The sequence below is a fragment of the Taurulus bubalis genome (assembly GCF_910589615.1).
Source record: "Taurulus bubalis genome assembly, chromosome: 2".
In the NCBI taxonomy this organism is placed as follows: Eukaryota; Metazoa; Chordata; class Actinopteri; order Perciformes; family Cottidae; genus Taurulus; species Taurulus bubalis.
In genome coordinates this window covers 5,978,780-5,997,449 of record NC_136590.1, presented here as the reverse complement: position 1 = coordinate 5,997,449, position 18,670 = coordinate 5,978,780, and the positions used below count along the sequence as shown (strand labels likewise).

Below are 18,670 nucleotides of genomic sequence, written 5' to 3'. Positions count from 1 at the left end.
TCTTCAACAGCTGGTCCCTAATATGTAGTTATAGTAATAAGAGTGATTTCCTAAAACAGCTGGTACAGGAGTAAATAGTGCATTTGTTGGGGACTATTTTCAGCCGTGGATAAACACACATTCGGTGATCTAGTTGTTGTTTATACTGTACGGCATCAGGAGGGTGAATGTGGGATTAGATCACAATAAACTTACAGTGCCCATGTTTGTCGTAATGAAGGAACAGGTCAGCAGTGTGGCGCCTTTATTAGTGTTTTGAATAGCTTTTAGTAAAAATAAATTGAGCTCCATGGCTCAGAGGAATGAGATCACACTTTGGCTACAAAGACAACAGCCTACTTGTTAGTAAGACCAATTAATTGTTGGCTTTGCTCTTTTATTTTAGCTAAAATAAAGTGTTTCGGGGTTCTGGGAAATTGTAATAGCCATTTTCTGATATTTTATAGATTTGACAATGAATCAATACGCTGATAAAATAAGGTAAAGATTAGTTCTAAACCTAGAAGAGCAGCTGTTAATAGACAGTGTTGGATCGAGGCAGAAGGAGAATATGTTCATATGTCAAAGAGGAACTTTTTCTGTATTCCAGGAATAACCGTATTAATCTGGCATACTTTTCCGTCTACCTTGACCTCTGTTTGAACCCCTTTCTGACACCTCCTGCTACAACCCAGAGCGTCCCATGGATAAGGTAAGTCCTGCCCTCTTCTTCCTGTCTTCAACATACTGGGCCAGAGTTCACAGAGACCTTTTGATGACAGAGTCGGCAGGCGGAGAACCTGCAGGGCTTCGGAGGCGGTGACGACGCGCTCGCCAAGAACTGGGAAAGAGGTCAAAGGAAACGAGGTAAAAAAATACCTCTAAGACGGACATACCCGCCTTGACTGACATGCGCTTCGTATAAACACGCACGTAGGCACTCACACTGGCACAGTGTTGCATTTAGATGTTTGCAGGTGAGAACTGAGGTGGCAGTGTGCTCTTTCCAAGAGAAACCTGACATGTTCTGTAAACGGAGCGGGCAGAGGGAGGTTAGCCATTAATCTCATCAGGATCGGGGACTCAAACACGCCTCTGACTGCTGCTCTCACACCAGCTACCTGACCTGACTGGTGGCGCCCGGCCCGGTAGGAGAGGCCGAGATGCAGGATTAGAAAAGTCTTCTTCCATCTGGTTCAGATCCTTGTTTTCTAGACATGCATGTCATTTACAGCCCGATCCAATCTGGATTTGTTGAGGCAGATATTGATAATTGGGATAATTTTTTAACCATTTTTGAAATGCATCTATTCATTTTTTAAAGCAGTACATTTTTCAGTTGAAAAACCAACTTCTTCATCTTCTCTGGTGTACAAACCACATACTTGAGCGTTTCTGTGACGTTTCTGTTTTTTCTTATTACTTATTGGCCAATACATGTATAACACCAATATCAATCAATGGAAGAAGCAAAAATTGGCCCATATATCCGCCTGGTTGATACATCGTTCTAGCTTTAATATATTTGCATGGTTTTCCTCTGATCTGTACAGTACGCGTTGCCTCAGAAAGTATTGCATCACCCTGTTAGACTGATTTGTTTGAGATCTGGGAGATCTCGACTCTTTAGTGCGTTTACTTTGTCCTTCCTGACGTCTGATGTTTCCTTTTAGAGGCTTTTAACCTCACTTAGCAGTCTTCTGTAAACAACTCTGCACTCTACTCTTCTTAAATAATCATCTTGCCTTTCAAACTGAGATTTGCGTTGTGCAATTACAGTAAAAGGTCAACTTCTCCCTGCACGCTACCCACCTGATCCACCTCAGTCGTCCACGTCCATAAGCCCCGCAGCATTGTCTTTGGTTACGCTTTGGACACGGCAGCTTATGACAACAGAAATGACAAATATTTATTCTACAGTTGCTCATGGACGTCCATTAATTGCTCAAATTGGAAACTGCAATGGTGGCTGATAATATTAGGGAGCTACCCAGACTGACCACGGGCAATAATTCATCAGAGATTCATGAACAATGACTCCCTTTGTAACTAACTCTCGTAAAAGTCAGTGGTGTGTCTGCACTTTTTAGACCAGTTTGACACTTTTCAGCTGACCTCAGGTCGAAGCTAAGAGGAGGAAAGAGGACGCTCACGCTCCAATCGGATCAAAGAAAAGATGTCATTAGAAGAGAACGGTATGAATGCAGCAAACACTTTGTCCTCTGCAGAGAACCGCAGAAAGATCACAAGATGCCTGGAAGATATGTAAGAGTTATGTCCTCAAAAATACACGTAGAGCAGCTCGGTTATGGGTCGTCTGACCGAACTCGGTTATTCAATCACACGATGCGTAAAATGCTTTCTTTCATGACCAAAGTTTAAACAAAGTGTCAACCCCCACCCCACCACAGCATTTTCACCAGCTTGTGTTCACCGCTGCTCGTCGGGAACTTTCTCTACTGCAGGATGAGAATTCAATGAACAAGTAGTGTGTCAGGCGAGGTAATTGTTCCTCATCCTGCACACCGAGGGCCACGATTGAAAAGGTTTCGGCAAAAGCGGACGTGGCAGCCCGTCAAGCGTCGTCATAGCTACGTCCAAGGCGGTGGTAAAAAGGGCCAGGGCCAACCTGTGGGCTCTGAAATCAAACAATAATCTGTGCGCGTCCATTTTAACAACCTTTTCTTGATCGGTTACTGCTATTGGAATCATACATATGTGATGTGTGCATTCTATTGTTTTTTCTTCTGCTGTTCGACTGCTTTGTGTTTCGTGACCTCAATGAGCCATTCAGAAGGTCACATTTAAAAATGCGGAAAAAAAAGGACGTCAGTTGTTTGTTTTTTACCATCTGATTATGAAACATGATGTTCCAACCGCTTCACAATTACCTTTATTAGTACACAGATATAATCTAATCATTGACGTTGAACCGGCCAAACTCCCAATCTGATTACCAGAATGATTTAGGGCGAAATTATTTTAATAATGTTTACGATAATTAGAATCTGTGCTACCGTTACTACAGGCCTCAATGAGGTCATAGACAGAACCGATATGTCAAGTTAGGAACTGTATAATCCCCTGTTCCTGAGCTCTTCTGGTGTCAGTAACAGTATTTGCACATACTTGTTTTTTTTTTTAAGTGGGCTCCAGAAGATCTTGGCCAATGGTTCCCCAGAAACTTTTGTGGATTAAATATACTTTATAAAAAGATGATGGATTTCTTGTAGGTTAATGGATCTACTTGTGCTTTATTGATCAGTTACAATCCAATAATACAAACAAAGTTTGGGTTGTCATGTTGTCAATTAAACTATGCTTCTGTGTTTTTCACATTCTGATAATCCATCAGATCTGCATTGGTCAAACAGACCATTCTTTTCTTCATTAAAGGATAAAGCCAGTATCATGCTGAAGGGGGATTAACGTCTGCAACACCTGGCAACCCAAAGGTTGTTCTTGCAAATGGCTTGTGAAATTATCTGTGTCAATTATGAATCAATCAATAATAAACACCATTAGCTACCTACTTAAAAACACTTGAAGTGTGTCTTATTGGGCTGCAACTAACGGTTATTTTCATAATCAATTAAACTGCAGATTCTTTTTTTGATTAATCAGTTGGTAAAATGTAAAGAAAATAGTGAAACATGTCCATCCCAGTTTCTCAAAGTCCCAGGTGATGTCTTGTTTTTTTAAATCCAAAACCCAAAAGATATTCAGTTTAATATGATATAAAACAGAAAAGCAGGACATTTGCTTATTTGAGAGCCGGAAAACAGCATTTCCTGTCATTATTGCATGAAAAATGACAAAATAGTTGCCAAACTGATGAGACGACTAACCTAATCATCTTTTCCTTTGATGGTAGTCATCATTTCCTCATCATTCCATTCCGTTGTCTCATAATCGGCACAATAAAGTTGAATTGAATCGAATCTAATCTCACGCCCCCCTAAAATCCACTGTGTCTTGACCTCCAGGTCGGGAGCCACTGGTCTGGACGTCACTAAAGCTGTCACCGTTTGATCTGCCCCGATGCACAAAACTCCACACATCTGGAACTGCAGGCAGAACAATATACGCTAAGCTTTGCTGGGAACCACTACTTGACTGAGATATCACGTTAGAGCGAAGCCCTTTGAGGCCGCTATGACCCGAGGCTCAGCCGCCAACAGCAAACTGAGAGGGCGCTTTCATCTCAGGCTGATAAAAATCCTTGAAGATCACTTGAAATTCCACATACCGGAAAAATAACTGAAATTCATTCACCTCATAATAAAACAATAAACAAATATATACATCTTTATTTTCTTTATAGATGTTTTTGTGAACGCCTGGCAAACTGAGAGGAAACATGTTGAAAACGGTATTTCCTGGCGACGGGTTTGTTTGGCTGCAGGAGGGCCGCAGCCGCATAGTGTTACACTGACAAACAAGGATGTGGCTATCAAGTGCCACTGGCAACCAGCGCTGGATATATAGTTCACAGAGTGACAGTATGTGAGCGGTGCCCTCGTCACAGGAAGGCAACGTGATGAAATATGCACGAAGGCTCGACTCGCCGCTCAACTCAAACATGGCAACCCACGGAGATGAATGTGAACCAAGTTCAAGCCGGGGAGGAAAAACAGGCTGGTGCTTTCTTGTTGACTGAGAAAAACACATTTCAAGTGTTTGTTGACCGGCGCTGCAACATCCCCCCGGGGTCCAAACCCGGTGGAGCCCTCACTGTACACACCAATGGCCGGGACTCACGTGGCAACTGGAGAGCACATTCACACCCTCCGACACCTCCGACCCGCGCGCTCCGACACACACGGTCAGTTCAGAGAGGACCGGCGGGCTTTTCCCTGACCGACTATGGCTTCAGGGCCCCAGCAGTTTTTAAAACCTTTGGTTTGTTGAGGAAGCAGGACTCGCGGCCCTCAAACCGCACGGGGATCACATGTTCTCCTCTGTGCAGTGGAGACACTGTCGATACTGTAAACACTGGAGGAATCGGGTATTTCCAGTGTGAAAGTGATTTATATCCCTAATACACTGTAGGATACTGAACTGACCAATTAATCAATAGGATAAGTCATAAATCAATCATGCTGTGGGATATGAGGACTTGCCTTTCTCTTTTTTTATATCATTTTATAGATCATGTTTGGGTTTTGTGCAAAATAAGCAATTTGAAGAACTTGGGGTCTGGGAAATTAGGATGACAGACTGAGACAGAGATTTTTTTAGACCCATCAGGCACAGTGTGACATGCAATTAACCTACAAGATTTCTGTTATTAAACTGTGCACAAAATCATCTTTATGAAGAATCTTTCAGTAGAGAGAGAGAGACCTGGAGACACACCCAATGTATAGTAAACATATATTTGTGCTCCTTTAAAAAGACGGAGACAACACACCTCCTGGAGGAAAACTCCTGGTGTCAAATAAAAAGCTTGAAAAACATGGAGCAGAGCCAGTGACTGCATAATATAATATATGGGTCACCAGAAAACTATTACTAGAAACTAGGAAACAAATCCACTTGCTGAAATGACTCACATGAAGAATCGATCCTGAGCAGCGACTCAGCAGAGACTGGCTGACAGAGAACCAGTTTTTAATCGTTTTGTTTTGCCACAGTTTGTGGCGGCAGAGTTACACAATGAGAACTTTTGCACCAGTTACTGACAGTTGAAAAACAACTATCTTTTTGATTACGACGACAGGTGAAGCTTGCGATTGTCATTTGCAGTCGATAATATCTTTGCATTTTCTCGGTTGTGACGGTTATGTTTGTTGAGGCCTTGAATATAATAGAAAAACAAACAAAGTCAGATTACTGTGTTTGTACGTCTCGGGCGGCCTGAATTCTGGCTTATCTAAAGACATCATGTTTAGAATTCTATTAATCAAAGAATTACAGTGGCTACTGTAAACAAACGCGTTGTCGTAATATGTTCCAACTCTTACTTTAAATAATAAACGATAACACAAAAATTAAGACTTATTCATTGTATATGGACGGACATCGCGGACTATTACATTTAAATACAATTTAATGAAGTAAATACACTCCTAATATGCTACTTATCATCATGAAAAAAGGTGTTATACTAAATTAAAGGGCCAGTGTGTTGCATCTTGAAGGATATACAGTACTTTACAGTACTTTTCTACAGTAGCCCACAAGGGACAAACCAAACGCTGGCTCTAAAGAGAGCCTTTCACGTTTTCATGTTATCAGAAGGCCACCGTAGTTCTCCAACATGGTTGAAACTGCGGTTACGTGAGCAAAACCGCCTGACTTGTGTTGCTCCTAAAGTAGTGTTATTATGGGATAACCTCTGGGCGAGGTTTGGCCCTCAGCTGCTCACGTTGGCACGTTGGAACCAACAATCACACTTCTAATTGAACATTTAAGTTAAACACGGCCTTCAGCGACACTGATTCCTTGAGCCTTCAAAAGCGTTTGACAAGTCTCACCGAAGCTAAGAACACATTCAAAAACTCGCCTTCGCACTTACGAGCAATTTAGTTTCAACATATACGAAACACACCCAACGGCCTCCGGGCGCCTGAACACGGAGCCGCCACGCTGCCCCAGCATGCACCTGCAGCCTGCGCCCTAAATAAGACACCAAGAAACTATCAACAGCAGGCAAAGAGACGCTGTTATGTATCTTGCAGGGCAATCGCCAAATGGGTACACTCCCCTCCCCTCGCCTCCACGGGACTGTGCAGAGCTAAAGCAAACAAACAGTCGCCTTCGCGTCAAAGTGACGTGCTGCCATGTGTAAATGCAGGCTGTCCTCTCGGGCCTCCTTCACTTTCTCCTCCAACGTCGGCTGGCCCTGATAAGCTGGATCTCGCTGCGCCCTGCGCGGAAACACAGTGTTGATGTTGGCCCTCGGCGGGACTGATAGAAGCCCGCAGCTTGCGTTAAGTCACTGAACACTGGCCACCTTCAGATAAAAAGGTTACGCAGGAGAAAAGGCAACAGAGGGCTAAGATTCGGGCTTCGTCGGTGAACCTCGTAACTCCAGAGGAGCGATAATGAGGTTTCACACAGCTTTAGTTTAATCCGGGAGCTATTATGTGAACATTAAAACTGAGCAGCTTCCAGCTCTTTCTGCCCAATCAGCCCAGTTTCATTAATGGTTTAAACTACAGAGGTGGTGAAGCAAGTCTCACCATCACTCCTCCTCCTCTCATTCTGTACTCAGGTAACTCTGTTTCCTATCAGTCGAGGTGAAACTAAACATTATTTTCATTTTATTTTCCATTTGTCAATTATTTAGTCTAAAAAGCGTCACAAAAAAGTGTAAACTGTCCATCATAAGTTCCCAGAGCCTGAGGCGACGTCTTCAAAAAAAACAAAAAGCCTGTTTTTATGCTCGATCATATTTAGAGTGGTTTTAATCTTTTCATCTAAGTCTTAGCAAGGAAGTAATCAACAGTCCCCAAAATGTCAAACTACTCTTTTAAATGCTTTCTGAACACATGCCGCCAGAACTATTTCTAATTAAATACAATGTAAAAGTGGCAAAATTATGATTTTAAATGAGGAACTGCTGTATCTGACTAACAAAGTCCCCAATCTGGTCCCAACTGAAATGTATATTTAGCACTGAAAGTTGGCGTTGAATACCTGGTCAAACATTATTATGGCTCACTACCAATGACGACAAATAAAAAAACTACCTTTTATGCCCCAATAGTTTAAACGGATACTGTTAGAAGCACTGACGCTATCCGTCTATAGCAAACAGCACCGAAAGAAATAGTGTCTCTCGGTTTGTATTAATGCCCCCGAGGCTGCTGGCTAATTGGCCTTTTTAAAAATGGCCCTGATAAACACCGATGGTGCTGAAAATAAAGGTGGCTGTGGCGAAGCAGAGCACGTAGCCGAGGATGTTGATGCAGAGCACGACTGAGGAATGTGTGTTGGTTCGTGTTTAAAAATGAGGCATGGGAGTATAACAGTGTCTGCTGCAGGCCGGGGGACGCTGCCCTTGAATAAGATCAGGCATTGCGCAACAACGGCCCTTTAAAACAATGGGGGCTCACCAAAAAGTACACGTGCAACAGCGCGCTCATTCCTATCGGTTACCGAGTGGCTCGCTGACTTTGCTGGATAGAAGCTTCATGCTCTTGATTCAGCGTTTCGTTTTGGCAGTTTCGTGGAAGCAGCTATGAAAACACGACATGCATGCAGGAGCAAATACAGCAAACTCGCTCTGCCTCGGTGCAGAGTGAACGGACGCCGGGAGGAGGCCATACAATGGCTCATCCATTTTTTATCGCCTCTACATTTCAGTTTATGTTGCATATATGGCACCTGGGTCACCTGTGAGGGGAGGGTTGCTAGGCAGCTGCCACATTGGGAGGTTTTTTAGATTTATTTGGCTTTGCTTCTTTGAGAAAACAGCTCTAAAACGTACAGATTCAAGATCCAAAGTTCCTAATACAGCTATTACACAACAATTTATTTATTATTGTGAACTGTACTATATAATTGACTTGATTAAAAGCCGTTTTATTCTATTTATCTATGTGTACGCTATTGAATTGAGATATGGGACTAGCTAATCGCCATCTTTTTTTTCCTTCTTTAAAAAAAAAAAAAGGCAGCAACAACAAAATAAAACTTCTCTAGAAACATACAGCTATTATAAATATAATACGACAAATACAAGGAATAAGAGTGAAGTAGAGGTTGCATCACTGGTTTTACAGGTGGACGTGACTGGACATAACAAATGTTTGAAGCAACTAGAAGAGGAAAATCAACCGGTAATTACACAGATTTTTCTTCTTTTCTTTTTTACATTTGCTCGAGTACAAAACAGTTTGTACAAGGACCGCGTAGATTAGAAGAGGAAGGACACAGAGGTCGAGATGATGTTGTGCAAAGGGTGTGGAAATAATCACCAGTTGAGGCTGATATTCATATTTCACAGATGAAAAAAAATAAACCAATCAGTGTGATATTTAATTGGAACAAAGTTTTCCTAAATTGCATTGCATTCTCTGCACGGGCGCTTGCTTGTCTATTTAATCAGCCCTGGTGCTGTGATATCTGTGATAAAAGTTAGCTGATGATGTTGTCCTCATCATTTCACTTTATATGTACGACAAAGTAAAAGAGGTTAGTGGGATAGATAGCGAAAGTAAACAAGAACATAAAGCAAAGTAGCTGCACTCTGCATGCATTTCGTGTACATCAGCGACACATGTACGTCGTCCTCAGGCCTCTGGAGTTCCTCGTAGCCGATTCATGCTTTTAAAACCTTTTCTGCAAACAATCAACACCTATTCAATACAGATGTGAAATCACGACACCAACTGGTCATTATTTGTGTACTTGAGGCCGATGCTATGAATGTTTTTTTAAGGGCTGCTCCACGTCTTCGTCGATTAGTCGCCCGCTTTGGTCTCGGTCGATTAAAATCTCTTTAGCTGATTTGTCGTTCTTTCTGCTAAACGACTTATTTACAAGGAGCTAAACACAAGATTTAAAAGTGATGCTTTTGTTGTTGGAACTTTATGGAGAAACTCAGTTTCACAGATCATGTCATGTATCGCCTTGTTCATCGCAGAATCTCGAAATGTTTCGCGTTGAATGTTTGTTTTGTGTGTTTTCGTGGATGGTAGTTCTTGTTTATTGATTATTATATGAAGGGATTTGTGCACTCACTGGTGTTGGAAATGATCTTTAGAGCACATCGGGCATTGCTTCTGCAATAGTCACTGTTTCTATGTCCTTGTCCCGTACAAATACATAAATAAATGAGTATCTATACATAGCCTTCATGGGTGGAGTGGAGCTCCGATTACTTTTTCTATTGTATCACAGTCCTAATATTAGTTATGAGCCACGAGGTGAGCCAAGTCCTGTATCCTTCACCGTCCCGGCTGATCTTTTGTCACGCTAGACTCTAAATTGGATTGTCTTCTTTTTGTTTTCAAGTACAAAAAGAAACTTCCAGTTGACGACGACGCCCAGACAGACCGGTGCAACAACAGAGGCAAAGCACCGCACACAGGAGATCACCTCGGAGTGGCTCAGTTACAACGACGGCTAATTGAAACAGTGATCTTTAGAAGTGGGACTCAGGTAGAGCAGAGGTGGTTTGAGACCAACCCCCTCCTCACATTCTGAACAGCTGACTGAAAGGCCTGCAGACTAGGCTCTGCAACACATAGTTAAAACAGCTTAGGGGCATTTTTCTACCTGACTTGCAATGACGCACCTTCGACTGCTGCTCCGTCAACATTACAGAGGCGATTGTGTTTAGCCACCAACAGCCAGCTTTTGTGTTCATTAAAGCAATCGGGGGCACGCGGGGAGGACGGCTTGGAGGTTTCAGATGGAAGAAACCGCGGCTCGCAGCTGTGACCGTGTGTCTTTGAGGTTAACTTCTCACAACAGTCACCGTATCAACAGTGGCCACCTTTAAGCTCATTAGGGGCGATTAAGGGGGCTTAGCTGGGCTCATGTCTGAAGTCAGGAGATGAAAAAGCAATGCTCGTATCCCGCATGCATGGGCTGCATGGGCCTAAGAGCCGCACAACTGCTTGTTTCCCCGCCACAGAAGTTAAAAGTTGTGTTTGACTTGAGGTTGTGAAACAGATGGCACAGGTAAAGGGACATCCAAACTCTCTCTCCAAACAGACACCTGTTGTGTGAAGGGACAGGTGGGCTCTGGAGGCAAGAAGTCCCAACCTGCTGGTGCTGGGAGCTCGAGCCCTTGGGGGCAGATCCACCTCCCCTTGTGTAACCCCTGGCGGTCCGCCTGCCTCCTGCAGAGCTTTAAACGCAACACGAAGCGCAGTGAGAATGCGCAGCAATGTCTTAAAACAACTTCAGCGGGGCTGAAGTGATTGCCAGCAGTGGACGTTTAGTCTAATATTAGAGTTGAATTTGAGGTTTAGAGCGAACAACTTCAGACCCGGAGAGAGGGCTCACATGGGTGCCAGACTGATACCAATGCACGTCACACGAAACAGTAAATGTAATCCTCCACGGTGCTACTGCACCTTGTAAACAGGAGGAGTGGCAGCTGGTAGCCAGGCTGCATACCAAGCACTCAATGCACTCAATGAAATAAAAGAAATAGAAAGGACTGTCACCTCTGTCTGGGCAGACAGAAAGAGTGTTTACATGCAACACGTGAGCCACGCATTATCCCCTCTGATCTCTTCGTCCCGCCTCGCAGGATGGGGACATTTCAAAGCACAAATGGGACTATTAACCCCCCCAAAATACTGATGGCAGAATGTATATAAAACGGTTTGCTGCCTCTCGGTTGTTCTTGGTTCGGCTTCCGGAGAGTCAGCCTTGGTGTCACCGGTTGTTAATGAAAACAGAGATTAGAGGGGATCATGGCAGGCGAAGTGGTTCAATTGGAGCCGACTGCTGACAGTTTGACCTGCGTTACCATGAACGGGCCGGACACGGCCCATCTCAAGGTCAACAGGGAATAATAGTCAGTGGATTAGCTGCTTCACATGGACTCTGATGACCGGAGGGAGGAGGAGGGGATTAGAGCTGCACTGGGGAGAATAGGGAAAGAATCAGCTTGTGTACACCTCCTGATCTAGGTCAGGTTTTTGGCTGGAAAAACAATGCAACTTTGATGTGGAGGTGTACATAAAGGAGATTAATCATGGAATATGATGAGCCAGCTAAATAAAACGCCCTTTAAATGAAATGTGTGCTCCTGAATGCAGACTTTTTTTCCATCCAAACTGGTAACTTGAAAGTGTTTTTGTTACTCTCCAGTGAAATTTAAAAGAAGCCATCCTACCTGTAGCTCACACCACGCCACCTCCACTGTGGTCTCCGTGTCCAGTCCCTTATAGACCGTCTTGAAGGACCCTCTTCCGATCTCTATGTTGAACTTCAGGTATCTCCCATCGGGCGACGTCGCCACCGCTTTGGTCTCCACGTCTTCTTTCTCCTCCTGCTCCCACTGGGCATCGAACATGATGCGAGGCGAGATCATGAGCCGCTTGTTCTGCTTGTTCTGAACTTCATTTTCAGACCCAGAGCTGGCGCTCCGAGCGCCGGTCCTCTCACCGGGAGACCCGGCGCCGGGCTCCTGGCTGCTGGGCGGCGTGATGGAGCTGGTTCCCGGGCTGGAGACCGGGGAGGGCGACGGCGGGGTCTCGTCGGCTTTCTCATCCTCCGCCCGGGACTCGGACAGCGTCGGGATATTCTCCGCGGACCAGGACAAGGCTTTGGATAGCGCGCCGCTGTACAGAGGCGAATCCATGTCCATGGTGATCTTCTGCAGCCCGTAGGAGTTCCTCCGCGCGCCCAAGCCGTGCGCCCGCAGCACGGACGGGACCCGGTGGAAGCTGTCGTCCGTCATATCCACGGGGAGGCCGGGGAAACCGCGTCCTCCTGGGATCTCAACCTGCGCGTGAGACATCGTGGCAGGTTCAACGCCTTCTTGGTTCAGAGCCTGGAGGTGGAGACGGCGCCGGGATACCGTTACATTAAGTACTTTTCCGTGATGTCAGACGCTTTAAAGGCTGGCCACAAAATATTAATAACACAGAACCAGTTCTTAGCAGAACATTCCTATCTGACATATATTTTAAAGGGCATTACCTGTAGCTACACACCCGAATATCTTTTACGTAAAAAAAAAAAAAAACACACCAAAAACACACAGGGAAGTAAGAAAAACGTACTTACTCATTACAGCCGCTGCGTAAAAACAATTCACATAAACGCAGATTAACACATATTTCCTCTCAGATAATCAGGGTGTTGCTCTTCTCTCCTCTTTACAAAGTCCTCAGCCATAACCTCCGGCGAAAGAGGACGGCGCTGCCTATATCAACAGCGCTCCGGAGGGCTGCGCGTCTCGTGCGCTCCGCGCGCGCCCAACTCCGCCCCTCGCGCAGCTTTGACGCGCTAATACTACCATAGCAGAGGGAGTAATTAAAGAGGGATTTAAAGGAGTGTTTGCAAACTAGTACTCTTTTAAAACCCCCAACATTTCATTAGCAGGGATTGCTTTTCATTTCACGCGTAATTGGTGTCCAGAAAGAGCTTTTAAAATCTAATTTTGGGCAGTAATGAGAGTTGCAAAAGAAGTAAAACAAGGGAAAGTGTCTCAGAGGATCCATAAACTTTGTGTTTTTGATATTTCCTTGTATTGATTAGCTAGACACGTGCCAGGCATAGCCCCAACTGTCTCCCCCCTTTTCACTTCGCAGGAACAAACAGCAGAGGAACAGGATGTCCCCTCTTCTAATTGCCCCCCGCTGACGAGCGCATCTCTGGTTTCTCTGAATTACCGAGTCGGTTCACTCCAGTCTGTCGTCGTCCGGTTAACCTGAACGAGGGAGGTGTGCAGGGTGCGAGTCTGACCTGCAGGGGGAGCCACACAGCGGACAGGCGCTGAAACGGGACACTTTTTAATCAGCCAAGGCCATGCTGACTGTCCCACAAGTGCACACACAGACACACACAGGCTTGTTATCCGAAAACACACACTGGAAGGATTCCCTGGAGCTGTATCATCCCCACGGACAGGAGCACCTCATCCATTCAGTACAGCTGCAGGCAGAAGGTGGAGATCCCCATCACTGTGGTCACGTGCACGTCTGCAGGTCACGTGCACGTTTGCAAGGTGTCGTTTAACATCATCATTCACGTTTTACAAACAAAGTCTCCGACAAGACGTCCCAGAGAAACAAAAAGGAAGCAAATATAGTAAATTTCTAATTTATTTTCCTACAGGATATGAAAAAAAGAAAAGAAAAAGAAAATTGAAAAGAGACAGAAAGAGAAAGAGAGGATATAACAGTAGCTACAGCACAATAATAGGGTGACAGCAATCTGTACATGAAGTCCACTGTTATCACACTCAGGAGGGTTGGTGGCTCCAAGTCTCTGTGGTGTTCTCAAAATAACAAAAGTCCCCCTGGTGTTGCATTCTGGGATTTCTTTGGGATGTCTTGTTGGCTCAGAGGAGAAACAGCCGAGCAAAAGGTCCACAGCTAACTATACCGAGGAGATTCGTTGACACGGGGGAGAAAAGAAGAAAGAAAAAAAAAAAGGAGATAAAACTAGTCGTATTTACAATAAAGAAACAGCTGGTGGGAAGAGATTTCCCCAAGGAGTATTCAGATAGTATTTAGTCCCCTGAAAAAGCCCATTGCATGTTTTAATGGCAACAAGTGTCACCTCAAATGCTCTTTCCCCCCAAAAAACACTAAAGAAATTATATTGATTCTTTTCCAATAAGAAAAAGGGTTTCGTATAAACTTAATAAGGCGGCAACAACCAGTGCAGGACGAGCGTCCTCTGGGCCGGGCGTTTGAAGAGCACCTCGAGAGAAAAAAACGTGCCCCGCGAGGTTCAGTATGAGGCCTCCCGGATGGAGTGTGTGTGATGTCCCAGCGCCGCTTTCAGAAGAACTTGACCCCCTTTCCGTCGTCCATGGTGATGATCTCGGCTTTGCCGTCCGCCTGGAGCGCCTGCAGCGAGCGCAGCAGCATCCAGTCTTCTAGACCGTGGAACTCTGGAGAAACACATCACGTTACTGGCAGAGGCTGCAACCACGTAAAAAAATACTATTTAGACAGATCATTCAGGTGATAAGTGGCTTTACAGGAGAGGCTCATGACTGAAACAGTTCAATTAAAAGTAGAACAATTAAAGATATACATTCCATGGTTAGTCATCATCTGCACGTTGCACATTTCTATACGTCGTTCTGTGAACCGTTGCATTCTTCGAACAATTTGGCAAATTTCTCCACAAAACAAACACTTTGAAAAACTGCGGTTCTTTGATTTCAATTTAAAAGGTTTTTATTGTAATATTCTTCTAATCTCTGTTCCTGCAATACTTGCTATTATTTTTAATAAAATGTTCTCTTGCTATGTTTATGTTAAGCACTAATATACAAAAATGTGTTTCATTGGACATACTTTATGTTTACTCAAACATGCATTTAAACATGTTAATCAGCCTGAAATCAAATGTTTTAACGGTACCGTACCTTCTCCTTCTGTGTCGTCTCCATTGGACAACTCATAGAGAGTGAAGACAGAGTTGACCATCCCGATTTTGGAAACCTGAAATGTTCGAGAACAGAGTAATGGTCACTGAGGAAATCAGTTGAGTAGAGGTGAGAAGAAAAAAAAAACGTGTGTTCAAAGGTATTTTTTATTCCGGAGGGAAGAGATCTGGAGCACACGGTTATAAGTAGAGCCGTTAATAATGTGCAGCAACTAACACTTTGACAAAGTCGTGATTAGACATCACGGTCTCATCATCGTAAATCATCCAGCTGGGACTTTTTGATAATTTATCTCACCGTTGAAGCACAAAACTGTTGATATTCTACATTTTAGTTCTTGTCAACGAAGACCAAAACAGACAAAACTTAAGTTAATTTCTCAATACTCCTGTCGTCATAGAAGTTATTTAATGACGCCTCACAAATATAATTGGTTACGAAGCTACACAGGCAGGAAATACGCTTCCACCAGGGGAAAGCTAGCTGGGAAAAACCTTGTCTTTCATTCATATGACATTTAAGAAATTAGGTTATTGCAGAAAAGTGACTGAGAGTTCTTATTTTTACCTTTTAAAGTTAGCTGTCTCTAAATATTCTACTTAGCATGTGTATACATTATACAAAAAAGCTGCACTGGGTCACCTAATGGAAAACTTGCTTGAACAACATCCCACAATAACATTGTAGCGCTGAACAACGTGCTCTGACGACAGCGAATTACAAATGCTTTCCAAGGTACTTCTTATTTATTGCCCTGGAGAACATTTCCTTCTCTCCATTCATCCTTCGTCAGGCCGACAAATGTAAAAAAAAAAAAGTACAGAGTACACAGACAGGATGGCGTGTGTCTAAAGGTCCATGACTCACCCACTGGTGTATTAGCTTTCCCCATTCCTCCGGTCGCCTCCACATGACGAGGCACCGAGACTTGTTTTTGTCCAACCAGTCCAGGTTTCCTAAATGAGTAAAAAAAAATAATTCACTGTGAGACGATGAGATAATTATTCATAATCTTAGCATTTTGCAAACATTTAGACAAAACAAAATGTACCTTTTTTCCTCAATTCCTCAAACACAACTTGAATTGCTTCCATAGACAGTTTTCCTGGAATTCAGTTAAGGCCAAACGAAACACAAAAAGCAACACATGTTGATGCTTTGTTTTTTTATTTCAAAAAGTCTCATCATGCTATCAGCGTATAAATGGGCAAATTAAGAAAACTCTGCCGACAACTAACTCACAATAGAAAGTGGATTTGAAAAAAGGATCAAAATCGATTTAGCAGAACCAAAGATATTGTCACTTCCTGCCTGTCAAAACCTGAAACCTACATTACCCACGATGCAACTTGACTCTCCTGGTTCATTATGCTAATGATAACTAAGGCAGCTTCTAGCATGCATAAGAGATGAGGAGGTAATATGGTAATATAGTGCCCTGGACTGAGCCACAGACGGACTGTAAGGATACGCTCTATCTTCCTGTTGTTGAACACGGGGCTTTCCTGAGCCTCCATGACGTCCAGGGTGTAGAGCTTGTGGTGCCGGCAGTACGACAGAGCCAGCGAACACCAGGCCGCCAGCTGCTTCTGTCTAGTGTCAACATTGGGCTGAAGACTGTCCGCGGAGAGGAGCAAAAAAAAAGAAGAAGAAAGGTGAATAAAACAAAAACCAGACCAACTAAGCTCGAGCGATATGACGATATAAACTAACAGATGATCGTCAGAGATTCTGCTGCAATTTTTCTTGTAATACCTCAAGTTGTAGTAGACGATCAATGAGGAGAACAAGCATCTTGATGTTATTTCATGCATTTAATTCACTGGATTAGATATTCCCATCTAGTTGTTTTATCTATAAAACCCTTTCACAACTGGATTTCCTGAATATTACAATTGTTTTGGTCTGGAATTTTAATAATATAAATGGAATCAAATCTCTTCATCCATGTTTTAAACTCTTGTGTGAAGCCTCACCAGTAGACTAGAGGCTTCTATAGCAGCAGACTGAGAATATTATAGGAGAATATTCAACTATAAAATAGGAGAATATTCAATAACCACGTTTGAACCCCGTAAAGTGAGATAAAGTTTTAACACTGGCCGCCGTCATTACTATTGAAACGTACACACTTCTGAGTACAACTTATCAACCGCCATCGTACATTACAATGACACAGTGAACAGTTAAAACTCTGTATCACCACACAGGAAATGATAGTGTTCCTTGTATTTGCTTGCCATCAGTGTTAAATTCGATTTTACAGGAATTTTAGCACCTTTTTTGTGTGGCTGGTATTGAACCGAGCCCTGGAGGCTCAACAACGGGAAAAAGACTGATGTGTTGACCAAATACTGTCGGCTAAGATGGCGACGCAGTCAACAGATTCAATACTGGTATCAAAAGTTATTTTAGCCTCTTCACACTGGCTCCCAGTGTGTTTTAGATGAGATTGTAAGATTTTACCGATCACTTTTATGGCTCTTCATGGCCTCTCCCCTCTTAGTACCAGATGCACCTTTGAGATCCTTGAGCTGAAGTCTTTTGTCTGTTCTAGAGGCCCGGCTTAAAGTTAAAGGGGCACGAGGCTCTGGAGCAATCTGCATGAGGGAATCTAGTCGGCTAAATCCCCTAAAAATGTTTTTCAAAAATTGATGATGATACCTGATTTTACTCAAGCCTTATTTTATATACTTTTTTATTTCTTTAAAAAAGTTTCAGTGGTGACTCGGGACCAGAAGGTTGCAGATTCAAGTCTCCGTACGGACCAAGTAGGGGCCGTTTAACTGGTAGCTGGAGAGGGGCCCTTTTCGCCTCCTGGGCAATGCCGGTGCCCTTGAGCAAGGTGTGAAACCGCCAACTGCTTGGGCCCTGTGCACAAACATCTCCCCATTAATGCATGTGTGTAGAACCAGTTTGTGCTTGTTTTTGTGTAATGTGTAAATATTACAAGCGAAAACCTTTTTTTTTTCCCCATTAAGGAATTCATTATGTGTTATGCTTTACATTAAATTAATTCAATTATTTCTTTAATCCGTTTCTTTAAACTCATTCATATATGGCTTGATGGCTTGTGCAGTCATAATAATAATATTAAAAAAAAAATTTGCAGTGGCTTTATAGAGCTGCAATTTAAAAAAAACAGACAGCCAAGTCACATACTATGATGGGTGACAGAATTGGCTGTAACACTGTTTATTGCACTGTGTAATACTTGGTGAGCATTTAAGTGTTGCTAGCTAGAGCTAACAGCTAACGTTGAACTTATTCTCTGAAACAGCGTTAATTATCTACGTGTTATTGTTAGTAAACATCCGCATGCAGTCGAGCCTTGACTGTAACAGACACGTGTGGCTGTTACACAAACTCCAGAAAGCCAGTAGGTAGAAAAACAAGTCCACTTCCGTAGCATTTTGTGTTTCGTTTAGCCAGCTAGCCGGGATAACGAGACGGTGGCTCTCTAAAAACAACACACTTCGATTCAATAACAAGTAAACAACGGAGGCTGACAAGCAGAGCCGATAAATGGTGTAAATGTGGTTCAGAAAAAGTTCACTCACGTAAAAAACGGTGGGAAATTATATTGCCAGGGCCACTCAAAACTCATTGCAGTTGATGCGGTGTTTACAGCTGACAGCTTCCGGAAGA

The 18,670-nt window shown here is 43.4% G+C and overlaps 2 protein-coding genes across 2 annotated transcripts in view; both read right to left on the bottom strand.

Moving 5' to 3' along the window:
* wnk4a (WNK lysine deficient protein kinase 4a) overlaps positions 1-12,412 on the bottom strand; it is a gene marked incomplete at its 5' end in the record, with an annotated part of 37,581 nt that extends 25,169 nt beyond the window's left edge. The window contains one exon of the mRNA XM_079233273.1: positions 11,786-12,412. Within this exon, the coding sequence (XP_079089399.1) occupies positions 11,786-12,412 (627 nt within the window). The remainder of the gene's footprint in view (positions 1-11,785) is intronic.
* A 1,299-nt stretch (positions 12,413-13,711) lies between these two features.
* On the bottom strand, positions 13,712-18,647 carry vps25 (vacuolar protein sorting 25 homolog). The gene is made up of 6 exons (XM_079237472.1): positions 18,583-18,647; positions 16,494-16,639; positions 16,074-16,127; positions 15,890-15,978; positions 15,002-15,077; positions 13,712-14,518 (listed from the first exon to the last, which is right to left on the bottom strand). Exons 1-6 carry the CDS (start codon positions 18,627-18,629, stop codon positions 14,406-14,408), a joined length of 525 nt encoding a protein of 174 aa, XP_079093598.1. The 5' UTR covers positions 18,630-18,647; the 3' UTR covers positions 13,712-14,405.
* Positions 18,648-18,670: the final 23 nt, after the last annotated feature.